We start from the raw sequence: 23,345 nt of genomic DNA on the forward strand, positions 1-23,345 counted from the left end.
TACATGTGAATTGCAAGTTCATATTTTAAAAACATGAACTTTTTAGCTAGTCAATACACTGCTAGTCCGAATAAAGTTCTTGCTTCTGTTGTCTCTTGATGAACAAAGTGTGTCTCACGACCATAAAGTTGTAAAGCAAGGGCGGTAAGTCGACCTGGGCGACCTGTGAGCGTGTTGTGCTAGCCTTGCAGCTAGCTAGCCAAGTTAGCTAAAGCCTTGTGACGAGAGCTAACCAAGTCTAGATAGCTAGCCGTGTGACGAATTCTACCCTAAGCAAAACTTTCCTTTCAGTCAGTACTCAACACTATCGGCAGGAGCTGATGTCCTATTTTCGGCAGCACTAACCTCACAGTTCGCCTGAGAACAGTTAAGCAGGAAGACAGGAATCTAGTATTGCTGAGGAGAGCTTTTCGAGAGCGCAGTCACATCCGCAAGAAAGAGAGGTGAGAATGACCAGTTGCATCACTCGCCACTCAACCTGTCTGTCTCCAACAGAAGCTGTGCAGTTGGATTCTTCAGGCTTGTGACCCGCCCTAAGGTGTAAGCCATAAGTGACACATCGAAACAAGTATTAAAAAATAGAACAATCACATGTGAAAATCACATTTGCAGTTTCACATGTAAGAAACCTATACGTGTAAATCTCACTTTCACATGTAGAACTGCAACTTCACAAGTGAAAAACAATCACATTTGAAAATCACATATGCAATTTTATATGTAAGAAAACTCCACATGTTAAAATCTCACTTTCACATGGGGAATTTCAAGTTCACATGTGGGGATGAAATAGTGTGAAAAGGTGGTTTTAACATGTTGCAGTAGTAATATTTCCACATATAGAATTGTAAATTCTGTAATACCATTCTGTAAAAAGCTTACTTAGCCTACCTGAGTGTAATAATTAATCCATCCACTGAATTATTATTGTAGTCCTCAATGGTGTTGCATTGATATACATGTATACTTAGCGCTACCACTAGGGAGAGAGATTGCCTCTCTTCTTCGTAAATTGGTCCGTGACTGTTGGAAGAAGCCCAGTGAAAAGAAGAGAGAAGCTAGCTCTCTGTCTCCTTATTTTTTACCCTGTTTTCTGGTTTGAATGCATGTTTACATTTTCAAAATCTAGAGATAACATGTTTAACTAAACTGTGTTGTGTTTTCTGGTGGTTGATGTATAACTTAATTGTTTGGACCGACTGAAAAACAAAATGCGATTTTTCCATTCACGTGAGTGTAGCTAAGTTAAGTAACTAGCTAGCAAGCTGACTTTTGTATGCAAGACAATGAGAACAAGATGGTGTTTCGGATGATATTTTATTTCCTTATATTTTGGCTATCAAATGGTTTGACAAACGAGGGCCATATTGAGTGTATTTACATGTGATCATATGAACCATGCTAATGATATGTGCAATATTTTAGAAGGTTACTTTTTATGACATTTCTATCTAATGGTTGTATGCTAATCGCTAACCGCTAGCTAGCTTAGTGATAGGCTATAACTAGCATTCCATTTCGTCCTAGCCAGCTATTTTTAGCTTCTGTAATTGTTAGCTGTCCGTTGGTTTTTGTTACATTTAATACACAGGCCTAAAACGGATTTCAATGTATTTGAAAATGTGTGAATATGTTTGTTTTTGGAATGAATGTAAACAGGTACTTTTTCTACAGAGAGATGATTTCTGGGCTGTCATGAGTTAGTTAACTCAAATGAACTTTTTGTAATTTCTGTGCACTAATCTTTTTAAATTGGGATTAATCACTATCTAAAAGCATTCAAAATACAGTCGTGGCCAAAAGTTTGGAGAATGACACAAATATTAATTTTCACAAAGTCTGCTGCCTCAGTTTGTATGATGGCAATTTGCATATACTCCAGAATGTTACGAAGAGTGATCAGATGAATTGCAATTAATTGCAAAGTCCCTCTTTGCCATGCAAATGAACTGAATCCCCAAAACATATTTCCACTGCATTTCAGCCCAGCCACAAAAGGACCAGCTGACATCATGTCAGTGATCCTCTCGTTAACACAGGTGTGAGTGTTGACGAGGACAAGGCTGGGGATCACTCTGTCATGCTGATTGAGTTTGAATAACAGACTGGAAGCTTCAAAAGGAGGGTGGTGCTTGTAATCATTGTTCTTCCTCTGTCAAACATGGTTACCTGCAAGGAAACACGTGCCGTCCTCATTGCTTTGCACAAAAAGGGCTTCACAGGCAAGGATATTGCTGCCAGTAAGATTGCACCTAAATCAATCATATATTGGATCATCAAGAACTTCAAGGAGAGCGGTTCAATTGTTGTGAAGAAGGCTTCAGGGTGCCCAAGAAAGTCCAGCAAGCGCCAGGACCGTCTCCTAAAGTTGATTCAGCTGCGGGATCGGGGCACCATCAGTGCAGAGCTTGCTCAGGAATGGCAGCAGGCAGGTGTGAGTGCATCTGCACACACAGTGAGGCGAAGACTTTTGGAGGATGGCCTGGTGTCAAGAAGGACAGCAAAGAAGTCACTTCTCTCCAGGAAAAACATCAGGGACAGACTGATATTCTGCAAAAGGTACAGGGATTGGACTGCTGAGGACTGGGGTAAAGTCATTTTCTCTGATGAATCCCCTTTCCAATTGTTTGGGGCATCCGGAAAAAAGCTTGTCCGGAGAAGACAAGGTGAGCGCTACCATCAGTCCTGTGTCATGCCAACAGTAAAGCATCCTGAGACCATTCATGTGTGGGGTTGCTTCTCAGCCAAGGGAGTGGGCTCACTCACAATTTTGCCTAAGAACGCAGCCATGAATAAAGAATGGTACCAACACATTCTCCGAGAGCAACTTCTCCCAACCATCCAGGAACAGTTTGGTGACGAACAATGCCTTTTCCAGCATGATGGGGCTGCTTGCCATAAGGCAAAAGTGACAACTAAGTGGCTCGGGGAACAAAACATCGATATTTTGGGTCCATGGCCAGGAAACTCCACAGATCTTAATCCCATTGAGAACTTGTGGTCAATCCTCAAGAGGCGGGTGGACAAACAAAACCCCATGAATTCTGACAAACTCCAAGCACTGATTATGCAAGAATGGGCTGCCATCAGTCGGGATGTTGCCCAGAAGTTATTTGACAGCATGCCAGGGCGGATTGCAGAGGTCTTGAAAAAGAAGGGTCAACACTGCAAATATTGACTCTTTGCATCAACTTCATGTAATTGTCAATAAAAGCCTTTGACACTTATGAAATGCTTGTAATAATACTTCAGTATTCTATAGTAACATCTGACAAAAGTATCTAATGACACTGAAGCAGCAAACTTTGTGGAAATTAATATTTGTGTCATTCGCCAAACTTTTGGCCACGACTGTACACTGAAAACATCCAAAATACATAACCTATACAGCTAAAAACAACAATGTGATGTCAAAACAAATTGACATTGTGGTTAAAGGGATATTTTGGCACAGGCACTTTATCTACCCCATAGTCAGATGAACTTTTGGATACCATTTGTTTGTCTCTGTGTCCAGCATGAATTAAGTTAAAGTTAGTTCCTTGAGCATTGCTAACTAAATACCCTCTATACTTCCAGTCGTTGCGCAAACGCTATTTAGCAATTGCGCTAGTGCTAGTTATCATCTTCCTTCAAACTGCACACAGAGACATAAAATGGTATCCACAAGTTCATCTGACTCTGGGGATGTAGATAAAGGGCCTCATTGCCAAAATCCTGAAGTATCCCTTTAAAGGAAGTGTGATTTATAAATTTACCTGACTTTGCAAACATTTACTTTGAACATTTTAGTCATTTAGCAGACAATCTTATCCAGAGCAACTTACATTACATACATTTCATACATTTTTTTTTCTTCTGTACTGGTCCCCCATGGGAATCAAACCCACAACCCCACATGCTCTACCAACTGAGCCACACGGGAACAAAATCAGGACATCAATATTCTTGTAATGTTTTTTATTTTAAGTAAATTACAGCTCAATTTGAACAGATTCTGATTTCGCGATTAATCGTGATTAATCAAAGCTAATCCTGCAATCAATGCAATTACATTTTTAAACGTTTGAAAGCCCTATTTTAAACTGAACGGTCAATATTATGACATTGAGAGAAATAGATAATAAATATATGTTTAAAACAACCTCAGTGTTAGCCCTCAGTCTAATGGTCAAGACATTGGCGTTGCCTGTGGGAGACCCGGGTTCTAATCCCACTGGTTACAAAAGCACATGTGAAACTTAAATGTAATATTTTAGGAAACCACAAATAAAAATGTGAGAAATAAACATGTGAATAATCCATGTAAAAGTATTCAAGTGTCAGGAAACCACGTCTGACTCGTGTAAAAATAGATATATGTGTGTTCATACATTTTTTTTTACACTTGTTTTTTTTGTCAGGGTGGTGCAGAGCGGAGTAGACAGTAATCAGTGATCCAGTGCGGTAAAGATGAAAGCATGGTAATTATACCACAACGGGACCCCTGGCTGAGCCCTGTGAAACTGCCATAATTATGTCTGTCAATGCGCCCTCCTCCTCCTTATTAGCCCAAGAGAAAAAGTCAATCATTTGTCATCTTTTTCTTAGAATGTGGAGTTTGAGTGGTAAGGGGGTGGTAATAAGGACGTCTTCTCTACCCCCACAGTCAGGGAGGGGTGACACACAACAAAAACATAGGGCATTTTCATACTAATTTAGGGCTATAGTTCAAGTATTTGTTGCATTTTATTTGTTTAATTTGGTCTGGTTGGTTTCACATTGCCAAATGTCAAACAAACAAAAATTCCTATACAGAACCATGTGTCTATGCAAATCATTTGTTTATTTGTCTTCTGCACCCTACAGCCTAGTCCAGAGACTTGTAGCTTATTTATGATGTTGGTGGTAGAGCTCATGCATGGATTTGTCCCAAATGGCACCCTATTCCCTATATAGGGCTCTGGTCAAAAGTAGTGCACTGTAAAGGAATAGCGTGCCATGTTGGACATAGCCCTTGGTTTCAATCATGGTCTCAGTCATACTTGGCTTAGATTTTGATATTCTGTTTGATTTTTCCAATCAGACTTACTTGTAAGGAAAGTTAGTAAGATTTAAGATGTGTTAGCAAGGCATTGAATTGCAAGATGTTAATTGCAATGATATTTTCCTCAAACCTTGAACAAAAGCTTTTATTTGGTAAAGATTCTGGTTTTCCAAGGTCTTTGCCACCCAACAGAGAGAGGAGAGCAGGAGAGAAGCTGAAATACGGAGGCCATCTTTTCATGTCCTACCTTCAGTATTCATACGGTGATGTCAGGCTGCACGTAGCTACTGTATGTCTGTGTCCTTGAGATTGCCTAACAGGGAGCTGGAGCTCTAGCTTTTAGCATCAAGTCTTTCATTTCTGTCAGGATAAAAAAGACATCTGCAGAATTTCAATTAGGCAGGCGAGAGTGTGATGCTAACAAAGCACTGCTACCTAATAGAGTGGAAAAGTGCATTCATTTCTTTAGCTCTTCTCCAGAAATGCCATTTTGAATAACATAGTGAGGCAACAGGAATTGCAGGTGGTTTTATAAATATATGTGTAAAGCCAGGCGTGCTTTGATGGACTATGTTAGCTAGCTTTATATTATGGAAGTTTATTGAGTTTGTGCAGCTATACTCTTCTATATCTTATGCTGCACATCTGTACTAAAAGTTATTGGGATTTAGTTCAACCTCTATAATCATCTCCCCTAGTCGGTGCTAATAAAACCACTCTGATATCTCATCAAGAAAGAAGTTCATAAAAGGAGAGAAGACGGCCGTTAAAGACAAGGCAATCTACGGTGTCTCTTAGCACATCCTGGTATTATTATCTGGTTGCATCCCAAAATGACACCCTATTCCCTATATAGTTTACTACTTTTGTCCAGAGCCCTATGGACCCTGGTCAAAAGTAGTGCACCTCTCTGTAATTGCTCCAGCCCCGAAATGGCTCCCTGTAACAATAAGGGTTGTGCTGTACAATTGCATCCATTTCCATAGTAATGGGTGTGGATGTCACTCACTGCAGTGTCATCCGTTGGAGATTCAGGACTGATCTCTGGGCAACACAAAGGTTTCATCCCTGTCTTCTTCTCCATATTATGAGATAGATGCTTATCTCAAATTGCAATGCAAGACTATTGTATGAATATGTTGTATTATGAACCTTTGCAGTATAAAAACACAGAAGAGAACATAAAAAGGCTATGATTCTTTTCACGGAAAACAGAACTGGACTTTGCAAAAATATCCCGTAATACCAAAAATACAGTCTTTTTTGGGGGGGGGGGGGCGCATTACAAAATAGGACCCAATAAAGTGAAGTGCTAGCGATAAACCAACTCTGAGCTGGTTAGCTCTGAATAGCTCCAGTGTTTATTTGGCAGGTTAGTGTTTATTGTCATGAATCTTGTTCTGGAGGCAGCTCTACAGAGTGGTCACTAGCTGGCACAGCCACTAAAGTAATAAAATCTGATTTTAAACCTAACGTTAACCACACTGCTAACCCTAATGCCTAACCCTAAAAAAAAGTAAAACATTTAGCAATTTTACAATATAACAAATTTTTTACTTTGCAGCTAGCCTATCTAAGGGGAAATCGGTCAGTTCTGCCTCCAGGACAAGACTCATGACAATAAACGTCAACCTGCGTTTATTTGGGGAATACAAATTCTGTTGCACCCCTTCAATACACTGAATTTCTACATCTCTTCTGTAAGGAAAAAAATTAATTTGTCTGAGTGTAACAAAATGGCTGAATTCCAAATGGTTTACTCATGTCTTTTCTCTTCTGCTTCTCCTTTCAACAATAGCCATGAATAATATTTCATTTGCAATTTGGCTTGCAATATCTGATATTTACAAAAAGATCTCACTGTTTTAAGTTTCTCCAAGTGTCAATTTTCGTAATTGCAGCAAAAATCAAATATTGAAGTGTTTTTGACACCCTGGGTTGACTCCTCCTGCTCAGCATTGTTTTGTTTCTCCAAAAGTTAAGGTTTTGGATAGGACAACAACAAAAAGTCTCCACTTGGATTGAACACACGACCTTCGTATCTGGAATCATGGAATTATAGTGCTGAGTGATTAACCGTCATTTCGGGGGTTATCGGTTATTAAACAACTAATTGACCGACGTCGGTTAAATTAATTGAATTCCATTTAGCTCAATGCGCCGTTACTCTAGACTGAAATCAAATATTTTCCGAGATAAATCAAGTCAAGAACTATGTGGGACGCTGGGCCGAGATTTAGTTTTCCTTAGCAAATATTCAACATAGGTGACCATAATCCTGTATTTTCAATCTCGGATAGAGACGGATCAGGGAGGAAGAGGCGAAGCGAGAGGTTTCAATCTCGCCAAAATCTGTCCAAAATATGTGTTTCTATGGGCTTATTTTGGACCTAAACTTGTTGCCTGCTTTCCTGCCTTTGGGACAACGACTCCCATTGTTAGCACAGAGAGACATGAGCATCTCATCATTATATACAGATCTCTGGACAGATGCACTTTTACACCTGTTACGTTAGGTTAGATACACACAGACTGCATAGACCGCATGAGAGAGGAATGTACGCAACACAACAACGAGCGAGACAGAGACAGTTCGCCTTATCTACTTTGAAGAACTAGTCAAATTATTTTGTCAGACAGCTCCGCAGCATACTTAGGCAGGCTAGCTAAATAGGATGACTAAAGACAGTACAGTATGGGGAGCACATAGATAACATTAGATGGTTTGGCTGGCTGACTGCATCTGCCTGAGTGAGATGAGATCATGACTTTAACGAATGAAAAATAATAAAGTCATCAAATAAAAACGAATGAATATTCCCAACTGAAATATTCTATTATTTCATAGAATGTTCCCTATTGTTGGCTTTGGAATTTCCATTAAAAAGCTCTAAAATCATTGTAATGTCATTATTTCATAATGCATTAAATGTTTAAAAAAATATAAAAACCGAACCGACCTCAAAAAGCACTAATCGCTCAGCACTATGGGTTAACGCCAATCCACCAACCCATCTACATCGCCCTAGCAAAACCAAAGCCTGCTTGATAGTAATAGCCCCTAGTGGCCGGTTTTGAAGGCATTTCCCGACGTCCTCGGGACATGGACAGATGTCCAATTTCGAAGTTCATCTTGAGCGATTTGCCTGGATATTTGTTCCCCTTTGTTCATTGCCTTTCTCAGACTAATATGAATAGACAGAGAGTGAAGGCCAGGGTTTTGTTCTGTGGAGCTGGATGTAGAGCTGGTATCAAGCCCCTTGTCTTTAATAAAAAATAAAGCTTCAGGGGAAATTGCAGATCTGCTTTTATCCTTTCCTCAGCCCTCTGTATCGCTGGGTTCTGCATGCCAACGCTCAACACACACGGGTGCACACACATGGACACACACCCACACACTCACACACATACAGAACACACAAACACTGGCCCAACCCTCGGAGACACCCCTATCCCCTCTTCTAAAGGCCTCAGTGACATTCTCTGACTATCATCAATAATATGTTGGAGAGGCGATGTCATTTCCTTTACACATGAGCTTCCTTTAATCAGAAGCATTAAAGAATAACCATGCCTGGAGGATAAAGAGGGGGAAAGTAAGAGAGGAAGGAGAGAGAGGAGTGGATGGCTTGAGTGAAGAAGTGAACAGGAAAACCTGGACAGCCATCGAGGAGAAAAGGCGGGAGCACTACACTTAGATGAATGGAAATGCTGTTACTCTGTCTTGATGCTCTAACTGTAGACACAGGGGTTGTATCCCAAATGGCACCCTATTTGTGCCATATGCTCTGATCAAAAGTAGTGCACTATATAGGGAATAGGGTGCCATTTGGGACGTAACCAGGCAGTATATTCTTGTCCCTTTATACAATAATAAGCGTTCACCCAGTGCTCACACACAACTCTTCTCCTTCCCCTCTTCTTCAAGATGGACCATGACCCGAGGAACCCCATGTACATCGCTTCACAAGGCCCTCTCCCCTCCACCGTGGCTGACTTCTGGCAGGTAAAGCACAACCAATCATGAACTAACGCTCAGTATCTGTTTGTGACAGTGTGGGCGACATTTGCAAAAGAGCACAAATATGTGCAGAAAAATACAGTGAACTTCATTAGAATCTGGCAGCATGATTACATTGGAAACTTTTCTTCAACTATGTGTATATTATAAGAGGAGATCATTTAACAGGATTATAATGAAGTATTTTTTACGCCACGAAAATGAAAGTATGAAATGTAGGATTACTGCAGGATTGTTTTCTTTTGCTGTAAATTATTACGATTGCCCTCATGTAACAAAGTTTGTTGCATTATGATACATGACAGTAGCCTTCACCACTGTGAATATGACTACAAGGGCGATTTTCCACCTTGCCATTTAGACCTGGCAACCCGGCAATGCTTTGCTGCCTCAGACGTATGCAGGGTTGCCAAATGGTGTTAATATGCATTAGTGTGAAAGAACCCAAGTCATTAGGGAGGATCATCGCTCCCATACAGTCAAGTTAATGTATCAGCTGTGGCATTGTTGTGTATGTAAAATGTTAGCATGGACCAGAGACATCCACAGGTTGCATCCCAAATGGCACCCTATTCCCTTTATAGGACATTACCTTTGACCATAGCCCTATGATCCGTGGCCCAAAGTACTGCACTATGTAGGGAATAGGGTGCCATTGGAAATGCAGACACACCAGCTGGCGCCTTTACACCCCATGTTGAGCTGAAGATGCACTTACAGTAGGTACAGTTGAAGTCGGGAGTTTACATACACTTAGGTTGGAGTAATTAATAAAACTCGGTTTTCAACCACTCCACAAATTTCTTGTTAACCTCTCTAGTACATGTGGGACGAACTCGTCCCACCTACGTAACAGCCACTGAAATCCAGTGGCGCGATTTTTGAATCGTTAGAAATGCTATAACTTCAATTTCTCAAACATATGACTATTTCACAGCTATTTAAAGACAAGAATCTCGTTAATCTAACCCCACTGTCCGATTTCAAAAAGGCTTTACAACAAAAGCAAAACATTAGATTATGTCAGCAGAGTACCCAGCCAGAAATAATCACACAGCCATTTTTCAAGCTAGCATATCATGTCACATAAACCCAAACCACAGCTAAATGCAGCACTAACCTTTTATAATCTTCATCAGATGACACACCTAGGACATTGTGTTATACAATACATGCATGTCTGTTCAATCAAGTTCATATTTATATCAAAAACCAGCTTTTTACATTAGCATGTGACGTTCAGAAAAAGCATAACCACCGCAAACTTCCGGTGAATTTACTAACAGTTTGCTAAATTACTCACGATAAACGTTCACAAAAAGCATAACAATTATTTTAAGAATTATAGATACATTACCCCTCTATGCACTCGATATGTCCGATTTTAAAATAGCTTTTCGGATGAAGCACATTTTGCAATAATCTAAGTACATAGCCCGGCATTACAGGGCTAGCTATTTAGACACCCACCCAGGTCAGCCTCCACCAAAATCACATTTCCTATAAGAAAGATGTTCTTACCTTGCTTGTTCTTCATCAGAATACACTGCCAGGACTTCTACTTCAATAACAAATGTTGGTTTGGTCCCAAATAATCCATCGTTATGTTCCAACAGCGACGTTTTGTTCGTGAGTTCTAGAATGCTTTTTCGCGGTGTCGCGCATGGCGCATTGGCGTGTCAAAAATGTCTAAATATTCCATTACCGTACTTCGAAGCATGTCAACCGCTGTTTAAAACCAATTTTTATGCCATTTATGTCATAGAGAAGTGTTAATATTCCGACCGGGAGTATGCATTGAGCCTAAACAGCCGAATAAAATTTCTCCTCAGAAGCGACTCATGCACGCGCATCATTGAAAGGTCCTCCGAGCATCCACTTACAAAAGGCGATAATATATTTCAACCTGAGGTTCCCTCGTAAACCTTCAGTTATTTCGCGGGCTCTGAGAGCCTATTGGAGCCCTGGGAATTGTCACGTTACAGCTAAGATCCTTACTTTTCAATAAAAAGAGGTAAGACGCACGACTCCTTGTCAGACAGGGTACTTCCTGCTTGAAACCTTGTCAGGTTTTTGCCTGCCATAGGAGTTCTGTTATACTCACAGACACCATTCAAACAGTTTTAGAAAATTCAGAGTGTTTTCTATCCAAACCTGAACAATAATATGCATATTCTAGCTTCTGAGTTGGTGTAGGAGGCCGTTAAAAATGGGAACATATTTTTTCCAAAATTCTCAATACTGCCCCCTATACCAAACAGGTTAACAAACTAAAGTATTGCCAAGTCGGTTAGGACATCTACTTTGTGCATGACACAAGTACTTTTTCCAACAATTGTTTACAGACAGATTATTTCACTTTTAATTCACTGTATCACAATTCCAGTGGGTCAGAAGTTTACATACACTAAGTTGACTGTGCCTTTAAACAGCTTGGAAAATTCCCGAAAATGATGTCATGGCTTTAGAAGCTTCTGATAGGCTAATTGACATCATTTGAGTCAACTGGAGGTGTACCTGTGGATTTATTTCAAGGCCTACCTTCAAACTCAGTGTCTCTTTGCTTGAGATCATGGGAAAATCAAAAGAAATCAGCCAAGATCTCAGGAAAAAAATTGTAGACCTCCACAAGTCTGGTTCATCCTTGGGAGCAATTTCCAAACGCCTGAAGGTACCACGTTCATCTGTACAAACAATAGTACACAAGTATTAACACCATGGGACCACGCAGCCGCCATACCGCTCAGGAAGGAGACGTGTTCTGTCTCCTAGAGATGAACGTACTTTGGTGCGAAAAGTGCAACTCAATCCCAGAACAACAGCGAAGGATCTTGTGAAGATGCTGGAGGAAACAGGTACAAAAGTATCTATATCCACATTAAAACGAGTCCTATATTTACATAACCTGAAAGGCCGCTCAGCAAGGAAGAAGCCACTGCTCCAAAACCGCCATAAAAATCCAGACTACTGTTTGCAACTGCACATGGGGATGAAGATTGTACTTTTTGGAGAAACGTCCCCTGGTCTGATGAAACAAAAATAGAACTGTTTGGCTATAATGACCATCATTATGTTTGGAGGAAAAAGGGGGAGGCTTGCAAGCCGAAGAACACCATCCCAACCGTGAAGCACGGGGGTGGCAGCATTATGTTGTGGGTGTGCTTTGCTGCAGGAGTGACTGGTGCACTTCACAAAATAGACTGGTGCAATTATGTGAATATATTGAAGCAACATCTCAAGACATTAGTCAGGAAGTTAAAGCTTGGTCACAAATGGGTCTTCCAAATGCACAATGACCCCAAGCATACTTCCAAAGTTGTGGCAAAATGGCTTAAGGACAACAAAGTAAAGGTATTGGAGTGGCCACAAAGCCCTGACCTCAATCCCATAGAAAATTTGTGGGCAGAACTGAAAAAGCGTGTGCGAGCAAGGAAGCCTACAAACCTGACTCAGTTACACCAGCTCTGTCAGGAGGAATGGGCCAAAATTCACCCAACGTATTGTGGGAAGCTTGTAGAAGGCTACCCGAATCGTTTGACCCTAGTTAAGCAATTTAAAGGCAATGCTACCAAATACTAATTGAGTGTATGTACATTTCTGACCCACTGAGAATGTGATGAAATAAATAAATGCTGAAATTAATAATTTTCTCTACTATTATTCTGACATTTTACATTCTTAAAATAAAGTGGTGATCCTAACTGACCAAAAACAGGGCATTTGTACTGGGATTAAATGTCAGGAATTGTGAAAAACTGACTTTAAATGTATTTGGCTAAGGTGTATGTAAACTTCTGACTTCTACTGTACATACGGTGCATTCGGAAGTATTCAGACCCATTTTTTTCTAAATTTTGTTACCTTACAGCCTTATTCAAAAATCCCAAAACAATCTACACACAATAGCCCATAATGGGTGGTGCCAGGTTTCCTCCGGACGTGACGCTTGGCATTCAGGTCAAAGAGTTCCATCTTGATTTCATCATACCAGAGAATCTTGTTTCTCATGGTCTGAGTCCTTTAGGTGCCTTTTGGCAAACTCAGAGTGGGCTGTCATGTGCCTTTTAGTGAGGAGTGGCTTCCTTCTGGCCACTCTAACATAAAGGCCTGATTGGTGGAGTGCTGCAGAGATCGTTGTCCTTCTAGAAGGTTCTCCCATCTCCACAGATGAACTGGAGCTCTATCAGAGTGATCATCGGGTTCTTGGTCACCTCCCTGACCAAGGCCCTTGTCCCCCAATTGCTCAATTTGGCCAGGCGGCCAGCTCTAGGTGGTTCCGAACTTCTTCCATTTAAGAATGATGGAGGCCACTGTGTTCTTGGGGACCTTCAATGCTGCAGAAATGTTTTGGTACTCTTCTCCAGATCTGTGCCTCGACACAATCCTGTCTCGGAGCTCTATGGACAATTCCTTCAACCTCATGACTTGCTTTTTTCTCTGACATGCACTGTCAACTGTGGGACCTTATATAGACAGGCGTGTGCCTTTCCAAATCATGTCCAATTAAATGTAATGAACAATTGAAACAGGATTCACCTGAGCTCAATTTGTGTGTAGATTGTTAAGGGATTTGCAAACATTTCTAAACCTGTTTTTGCTTTGTCGTTATGGGGTATTGTGTGTAGATTGACGAGGAAAAAAGTAATTTAATCCATTTTAGAATAAGGCTGTAACGTAACAAAATGTGCAAAAAGTGAAGGGGTCTGAATACTTTCTGAATGCACTGTACATTTCGTCATGGAGTCTGTATACCTGTCATGCCACACAGAAGGAACGTTTTTCTTTATTAACGTGTCAGTTTTAGAAGAGATGATTGTTAATGTCTTGTTAATGTGCTGTCACTTCTCTTTAATGGCACATTTGTAAACACCTAATAAGAAAAAGTTTGATTGCTTGTTTGTTTTCTTTGTTGTCATTTCATAAAGTGAGTAAACAACATATACATTATCAAAATTAAAATGAACCATTTACAGCTGAATATTTGTCTTAGTTGACTCTAAAACTATCTTATCGCAACTTAAACATATTTGACAATTAAAACAACAGCATGTCCAGAGTGATGGACTTGAAAGGATAGCAATAAGTAATGCTTCTTTCAACTTTAAATATAGTTACATTGGCCTTGAATGCACTTAAAAACTCTTTGCAAATAAACTAACAGAAAAATATGCAAATTGGTCTGTCTAATCCGCAGTGGGCTCCTGCAGTACTCTGAAAGTCTCTCTCTAATCCTCCCCTCCCATCCCTCCGTATACCCAGCCTTCCACATTTCTTTCCTCCCTCTGTCCCCAGCCATTACCTCAGCTCCACCAGGGCCTCGCCCCCTCTGCTCGCTCTCGCTCTCTCTCTTTAGAGTTCAGGAAATAAGCCAATCACCACGAGGTTTCAAAGAGCTCCCAAACAGGGACCTTGACTTGGTTCTCTCGTTTTCTTCTCTGCTTGTGTGCTCAATAATGGAGGGGGGGATGTCTAGTGACTAAATTACTTCAGAAGTGAATTAAATAAAAAGTCTACATTGAGTTTATTTGTTTATTCTTTCTGACAGTATTTGTAAATTAGTAAAACAAGATTATTTCATTTGACACCTCTTCTTTGGTACGTACTGATAACCAACGTGGCTAGACGTGGGCACAGTTGGCTTGTAATGACACCGCTGGGCTGAATCACAGAGGTATGTCATTAGTTTATAGGCAGGACCATTGTGTTTTTATTGCTCTCATAAAACCAGTGTTTCTTCCTCATTTTCCTAATGGCCGCGCTGGGCCTTTCTATCGTCCAAGGACCATTAGATTTTGATAAAATAATCAGATGAAATGGAGCGGATCAGTTGAGCTAGCTCAGATGGCGGAGAGAGCCAGGGGCGCACGGGAGGCACTGTGGGACGTCATCTGATCTACAATACAGTAGTAGTACAGCTCAACTGATCACACGTTGGTGGCGGTGCAGACCAATAACGATCAGTCACACAATCCTGTACGTTGTATAATAATGGATCTATGTTGCTGAATGGCTAACATTGACTTTGTTTGTTGAAAGCAGGTGAAAATAGAGATGTAGGAACATCAATTAATCACAACACATCATTACACATTTCTTAATGTGCTGCCAAAGTCCTGTGGGACCTTTCTGTGGTGCTGTATTAACTCCTACTGTATTAACTCCTACTGCATTAACTCATACTGTATTAACTCCTACTGTATTAACTCCTACTGTATTAACTCCTACTGCATTAACTCCTACTGTATTAACTCCTGCATTAACTCCTACTGTATTAACTCCTACTGTATTAACTCCTACTGTATTAACTCTTACTGTATTAACTCCTACTGCATTAACTCCTACTGCATTAACTCTTACTGTATTAACTCCTACTGCATTAACTCCTACTGTATTAACTCCTACTGTATTAATTCCTACTGCATTAACTCCTACTGCATTAACTCCTACTGCATTAACTCTTACTGTATTAACTCCTACTGCATTAACTCATACTGTATTAACTCTCACTCTATTAACTCTCACTGTATTAACTCCTACTGTATTAACTCCTACTGCATTAACTCCTACTGCATTAACTCCTACTGCATTAACTCATACTGCATTAACTCATACTACATTAACTCATACTGTATTAACTCTCACTGTATTAACTCCTCCTGTATTAACTCCTACTGTATTAACTCCTACTGCATTAACTCTCACTACATTAACTCCTACTGCATTAACTCATACTGCATTAACTCATACTACATTAACTCATACTGTATTAACGCCTACTGCATTAACTCATACTGCATTAACTCATACTGCATTAACTCATACTGTATTAACTCTCACTGTATTAACTCCTACTGTATTAACTCCTACTGTATTAATTCATATTATATTAACTTCTACTGTATGAGTGCCCTGTCTTTGTTAATATGACTAGATTGGAGCCCTCCTATGTTCTCTTGTGTCTTCAGATGGTGTGGGAGAGTGGCTGTGTGGTCATCGTCATGCTAACGCCCCTGTCTGAAAATGGAGTCAAACAGTGTCAACAGTACTGGCCAGACGAGGGCTCCAATGTCTACCATGTTTATGAGGTATAACAATTATCTTTGTTTAGTATGTGTTCTTTATTTGTTTAATATATTATACCATCTTTATTTTCATTAATTTGGGAACATTATTGTCCTTCCACATATCTGCTTGTAATTGATTTGGTTCAGGGGTATCACTCAGAAAGAGTTAATGTACAGTAGTTGATATACTGTAAGTGGTAAGGTTCTAGGTTCTAAGCCCATTCTAGGGGTTTTATTTCTATGATTCTCACTCCCGTCTCTTGTGTCTGCAGGTGAACCTTGTGTCAGAACACATCTGGTGTGAGGACTTCCTGGTCAGGAGTTTCTACCTGAAGAACTTGCAGACCAACGAGACACGCACTGTCACGCAGTTCCACTTCCTTTCCTGGGTGGACCACAGCATCCCTGACTCAGCCAGGACCCTGCTGGACTTCCGTAGGTAGGCCATCTGTGTCTCCGTCTCCGTCTGATCCTCATTCTGTGTCCTCTTTGACCTAGGATTGCAAAAATTCTGGTAACTTTCCCAAAATTCCCAGGTTTTCCAGAAATCCAGGTTGGAGGATTCCGGATTTCCTGCATATTCCTGGAAAACCTAGGAAGTTTGGTAAAGTTACCAGAATTTTGTAACCTTTTGGGATTTTGGCAATGAGGCCATTTATCTACTCCCCAGAGTCAGATGAACTCACGGATATAATTTTTATGTCTCTGCGTCCAGTATGAAGGAAGTAGTTTTGCGAGCCAATGCTAACTAGTGTTAGCGCAATGACTGGAAGTCTATGGTATCTGCTACCATGCTAGCAAATACCATAGACTTCCAGTCATTGCGCTAGCTCTAGTTAGCAATTGCGTTAGTTAGAAACTTTCTTCAAACTGCACACAGAGACAACTTTTTTTTATCTTTGAGTTCATCTGATTCTGGGGAAGAAAAGGGCCTCATTGCCAAAATCCAGAAGTATCCCTTTAAGTATTAGCTTGTGATAACACTCCTTTTTTGCTGCCTTCCTTTCACCTGTCTACCTGTTCTCTCCGCTGCTCTGTTCCCTTTAAGTCCTGTGGAGAATGGGTTTGTATGTTCGTTCCAGTAATGTCTCGATTACACCGGCAGCGTCATTGCTCAAAATAGCCCACAGCATCATCTGGATATGTATGCAACAAAAGTTCAACATTCACCTTCTGCTACCGTTTCTGTCAAGCCGTCTACGCATACAGTTTGATGCATACGTTCGATAAATCCAACGTATGCACCACACAGAACACACTGCAACTGCCTCTGCATAGAAATGCTGCAAGACAAACACAGAGTTCCATTGGAAATGAGTGTACTTCTGGTGTACCAAAATACAATGACACTGTCGGTATGATCGAGCAATACTTAATTGATCGTAGGGCTATTTCTCCCCTGCTCATGCAAGGCAGCTAATGAACCGTCCGTATGACATGGCTTGAAAAAACCTTAATTCAAACAGCCAATTAAATGGGACATGTCAAGCTAAAAAACCTGGGTGAATCGAAGGGAAAGCCAATGACTGCCTAACCTCTCCTCCCTGTTCTTCGTCTGATGTGCGCTGACAGAAGAGACCCCCAGGGAAACAGCCTGAAAGGAATGGGAAATCCCACTCCAAATGAGAATATGTCACAATTTAGACCAGTATGTTGCAAGCCCACTAATTGTAGAAGTTCTGCAGGTTAGAGAGAGCTCACCATGCTAAAGGGTAATCGCAGTCACACTAGAGGTTATTTGATATCCAGCTCTCTCACTACAGAACACTACAGCCTCATGTAGCTGAGGCGAGTCGGACTCTCATGATGAGGTTCCCCTGCGTACTACTTCAAAATCAGTGTCATCCTCAGCCCCAGAGGGAAATTCCACTAGGTCTAATGCTTAAGATGTTGGTTTCCTGGGTGGGAGTCTGAGGTTCAGATCCCACATGTGACACTCAATACGCCAGTCATGTAGCGGTTTTGGCTAACTATGAAATTAGCGGTTGCCAGTGTCATTTTTGTGATGTTGCAGCTAGTAATATGAGTCCAGTTGCATAGTCACAAAAGTGATCATTGGAAACTGTGTCTCTTCAGCCAAGCCTGTGCGCACAATCTCTCTTTCCACTCCTCCCCTCAATTTTCTTCCCCTTAGGTTTGCATGATAACTCCCGCCTGCTAAGATCACTCTCAAACTACTCAAAATGCCGGGTTCATTTGATGGATTACCTGTAAAAACGCATTTCATTTTCACCCTACTTTGTTTAACATTTTTCTTTCACAAACAAATCTTTCCACGTGTTATTAAAAAGTGTGTTTTTCTTATTTATTTAGATGTTCCTTTTAAAATCTGGAATTATTTGGAATATGGTTTGTTATAAATGTTAGCTCACAAAGATGACATGTGAAATGATGTACATACAGTGCTAGTGTGTCACTAATTACTGTATGTTAAATGATATGAAGGCAAATAATATTACTGTGTAGGGTTAGAGAAAAATGTTCATATGTATCGGGGTTTTTTTGGAACTTCATTGAAGTTAGAAAAAAAGCCAGCCTCTTGTCTAAATCACCTCTGATTTTGACCAGTGTAGTCAATAGTTTCCATGGCAACATCTTGGTGTAGACGGCTTGTTGGCCCCCCACTGTGTGCCTGCGGTGTGTAGCATTCATAATTGGGCAAGGTTAATGCGTCGCAGATCACGATATCTCACCACCGGATCCATCATGGCAGTAAATACGTCACAATATGGTGTTTTAAATGGTGCTTCATTCATTCTCGTTGTTCAACATGGACTTCACATTTTATTTTGATTGACAACTTGACTCCACAAAGATTTAAGCATTACAGACATTTTATTCTTTTTTTTTGGTATATAAAGTACAGGATGCATAAGAAAAATGATGAGAAAAACAGCTGCCTCTAAAAGTATAAACTGAATTTGTCCAGATCAGTGAAATACAGTATGGGACCTTTTTTTGCGAGTCATCCACATATTTAAATTGCTGCTACATAATATACTATATGACTTTTATCAAATGTTATAGTGTACTCTAGCAAAGTTGAACAGATGTTTTGCCCAAATTTATACATTTTAAAGTGCTCCATGTTTTTACCTGTATTGTTGTGAAGTGTGATATTAATAGCAGATTCTTCTTTCGTTACAGAAAGGTTAACAAGTGCTACCGGGGTCGGTCTTGTCCAATAATTGTCCACTGCAGGCAAGTATACTACAATAATTATAACCTTGTTACGATGCACAGACTGTGTGGGTGTCAGTTACATTGCATGACAGACTGAGAAGGAAGACACAGTTCAAGGCGTCAGCATACTTCAGTTCGGCTGGTGGCTAGCCGAAGTCGGCTAAGCGAACCTAACGAGGCTGCTCGCATACTCCCTTAAAAGACCTTTGTTTGAAATTTTTTTACAGTTTGTCCGTTTTGAGACGGCGTCGTCATCCTCAAAATAATCAAAGATTATTAATATTGATGTTTGGTGCTATATTTTTTTATGAAACAATGTGCATGAAAACGAGTCATCTCTTGTTCAATGACAACAAAGACTTTATTGAAGAATTGCTACTGTTGACCAATGACCGACAAAGAGGCGTAGACTTTAGCTCCGAACTTCGGCTTGCCTCCAGAAAAAATGTTGTGTGCCCGAACAGCCGCAAAAAAAACTCACCAAAGTACAAAACGAACAAAAACTTTACAAAATGTCATCATAATATATGCGCGAACTCTACCGAACTGTTTAGGCTGGGAAGCATGTGGACATCCTTTAGTCACACTTACAGTTACAGTACCTAAATTATGGATCTATTTCTTTTTCTGATCATAATCACTGACCATACAAATGTGTAAATTATATATTATTTTCTTTAGTTAGTGAAGCTCCACTCGTTATTTAATATGGCAGGTATTTGCCTCCATATTTTTAATAGTGAGTAGTGTTCAGTCATGCATGGAGAGGGTCTGTCTGTCCGTCCGTCCATTTGTCTGTCTGGCCATAGAGGTCTCTAGTCTCCAGATGAGAAGCAGTGGATTAATGAAACAGTGGCGCTCCTCACGCCTCACGCTGCTCGCTCTCCCTCCTGTTTTATTGGCTTTGCCTTTATTGGAGAGATGGTGCACGCCTTGTTTGCAATTAACATGCAGACAGATTGAATGCCCGGCGGGCTCAAAGAGAGGCTTTTCATGCAGCTATTGCTGGTGGAATGGAAAAGCAGGCTCTCCAAAGCTGCCCTGCTAATGGCCTCTGGCCTCTTCACCTCCCCTCTGCTCCTGAGGTGCCTGCCTGCTGCAGGCTCACACTGCTGCTTTTAAAAGCTTTTGTCCCTTATAACATCAGTTCCAAATCAGTCCTCTAAAGTATTTGGACCACACATGCATGTGTGCACACACACGCACACACCCACCCACACACGTTCTTTTAAAAACGTACAAAATTCTAATTGTAATTTGCACAAATATTTGTGTGTTGATAACAGCTTTGTACTCAAGGGTTATTCAAGCTTTTATTAATGTCCTATGATCTTTAATTTATAATGCAAGAAAATCTAAATGAGCTAGGCCTATTTGTTTTCACGTAAGAGGCAGACACTAAATGTGGTATTGAGCAAAGCTGTCTTGTGTTCTTTTTCTGCCTCACTAATGAGTGTCTTCTCCTCTCTGGTTGCTTTGCAGTGACGGGGCTGGCAGAAGCGGAACATACATTCTGATTGACATGGTCCTCAATAGGATGGCTAAAGGTAGGAGTCGACGGGCCTCTCCGTCTCGCACTCTTTTCTGCTTGTGTGATGACGTTACCATGGCAACGGCAAAAAGCCTCCATTTTCAGCCAAAGGTCTTGGGATGCATTGGAGGGTAACTGAGTGAGGCCTCTGCTGTTACTCTGGGAGGGCTCTTCAGAAGGAAGGGGAGAGAGAGAGAGAGAGAGAGAGAGAGAGAGAGAGAGAGAGAGAGAGAGAGAGAGAGAGAGAGTGTGTGATGTAGAGAGAGGCAGGGTGGGAGGGAGGGGGTGAGGGAGAGAGAAACAAAGAGATGTTAAGAGAGAGAGAGAGCATGAGATGGAGAGAGAGAGGGTGAGAAATAGCGTTGATACTAATAACATTCACATATGTATTTTTTTTGTAATTTCATTTTAAAAAAGGTACATTTTTCAACTGACATCATCAATGTCAAATTCATTTCCCTGTGAAGGGCAAGTTAATTTATTCCAATTATAATGTATATATTCCATCTTAATTTGGTTTTTCACAAGATGCAAATATTGGTATACTAATCGACATGAACTCACACAACCACCTCTGGATATGTTTTCAGAAGGTTATGCGCATACAGTATACTGCACAAGTCTCGGTATTGCATAATCGGAAATAACTCCAGTAGAGAATACAGTAGAAGCCCCCTGCCTTCCCACCCCTATCAGAACAGGTCATCTGTACATCTGGCTCTGACCCCGTCCTCCCCTTCCCCCTGCTCCATGTCTTCGGCCCGCTGCTCGGTAGCTTTGGTCTTAATGGGACATCTGTCACACACATCCCTGGTCTGGGGCCTGGGCTAGAGGTTGTGCTAGGGGTTTGGACTGGGACTGGGGGCTAGGGGTTTGGACTGGGACTGGGGGCTAGGGGTTTGGACTGGGACTGGGGGCTAGGGGTTTGGCCTGGGGATGGGACTCGGCATGCAGTGTTTTCCATTAGTTGCGGCCGTTGACTAAACAGTCAGTTACCTTCTACACTTCATATTAACTAGGCTACTTTTCATTTCAAAGTTCAAACTCACTAGTCCGATCTCCTATATCCCTTTGCCATTCATAAATCATGCAACGTTGTTATATGTCCATGGTATCGCGTCGGGACAAGTAAACCAAAGGATTTCCTAGGTTTCTTAGGATGTTGGGGCTTGCTAGACAGTGACGCTAATTGAGTGACTCTCATCTCATCAGTCAGTGTTGCCTACCGAATCGCATCGGTGAGAGAGCCATTCATTTGGCTCCCTAATTTGCATAGGCTACTGGTCGACCTAGGCTTTCTGGTGATTATCTGCAGATAAATTATGAAAACATTAGTTGAAGATGGTGAATCGTCACTGCAGGAACAAAACATAGTGGAGAGCCTCATTCTGGTCCAAATATGATAATAAGGGCCCTCACGGAATCCAGGCATAAAAATGGAATTCAACAATATTCAAAAATGTATTGACCTTAGTAGGGAATCAACTAAATGTATAGAAAATGTATTAATTAGCCCAAGTTTATCATAAGACATGAACAGAATGCATCAGTGATTCATGTTGCCTGCTACGGCTGTGTGTGTGTGTGTGTGTGTGTGTGTATGTGTGTGTGTGTGTGTGTGTGTGTGTGTGTGTGTGTGTGTGTGTGTGTGTGTGTGTGTGTGTGTGTGTGTGTGTGTGTGTGTGTGTATCACTTTGTGTAGCCGTTAGTGATTATGCTAACGAAACAGTATTCTGGTAGATTGATAGGCTTTCCCAAAAACTTGATCAATTAAATGTACCTGGCAGAATGATGTCATGATCATTTTCATCAATACAGTGGGTATTTGTTTTGCAAACTCTATCATCACATGTGCACAAAAAAACACTGCTAAACAGCAGCCTCTTGCTAGGTGCACACCTGAATTAAAGGGTTTAAATTTACACCCAAAAATCTACATTTCTACAATTTTTCCCAGAGCTCAAGAGTGGTCTGCTGATGTGGTTTAAGCATTGCTGTGGACTTAGAACATCCAGTTTTGTGGTTTTTCTATTTACAAATGTGATTTTGAGACCGAAAACCTGAAAAAACATGGAAAAACGGAAACCTGGAAAAACTAAATGGAGAAAACGGAATTTGGGAAAGAACAAAACATAATCAGGCAAAAGATAAAACTGATTTTATAGGGCCCTACCTAATGACAATTGTAAAAAAAATAGGCTATGTCAAATCAGCAAGTTATAATACTTGACACTGATATAACCCTTTTATTTTTTCAATGTAACCTTTAATACATTTTTCAATATAATGTCGGCTATTTATTTAATTTTTCTGTTTAATAAAGTACATAATTTGTGACAATTCACATCTTGCAGTAAAATTGTAAATAAGACTTTGATCTCAAGAGAAGACAGGTTTAAAAAGGGTTTAATGTTCTCTTACTTAGAAAATGGTCCTGATCATATAGGCCTAGACCTACTGTAGACGATATCCAAAACAAGGCATCAAGGCATTAGAATGTACCAGAGGCCATCAAAATAG

The 23,345-nt window shown here is 40.6% G+C and overlaps 1 protein-coding gene across 4 annotated transcripts in view; it reads left to right on the plus strand.

The window, feature by feature from the left end:
• The window catches only part of LOC115154194 (receptor-type tyrosine-protein phosphatase N2), a 312,884-nt gene that overhangs the window by 285,051 nt on the left and 4,488 nt on the right, over window positions 1-23,345 (plus strand). For 3 of the 4 annotated variants that reach the window (XM_029700191.1, XM_029700198.1, XM_029700204.1), the window contains 5 exons: window positions 8,955-9,032; window positions 16,013-16,132; window positions 16,384-16,550; window positions 19,259-19,312; window positions 20,777-20,841. In XM_029700191.1, the coding sequence (XP_029556051.1) occupies window positions 8,955-9,032; window positions 16,013-16,132; window positions 16,384-16,550; window positions 19,259-19,312; window positions 20,777-20,841 (484 nt within the window). Of the gene's footprint in view, window positions 1-4,403; window positions 5,362-8,954; window positions 9,033-16,012; window positions 16,133-16,383; window positions 16,551-19,258; window positions 19,313-20,776; window positions 20,842-23,345 lie in introns of those variants that run through there. The other variant, XM_029700209.1, reaches the window with a different exon arrangement.

This window comes from Salmo trutta, chromosome 2, assembly GCF_901001165.1.
Source record: "Salmo trutta chromosome 2, fSalTru1.1, whole genome shotgun sequence".
Taxonomy (NCBI): Eukaryota; Metazoa; Chordata; class Actinopteri; order Salmoniformes; family Salmonidae; genus Salmo; species Salmo trutta.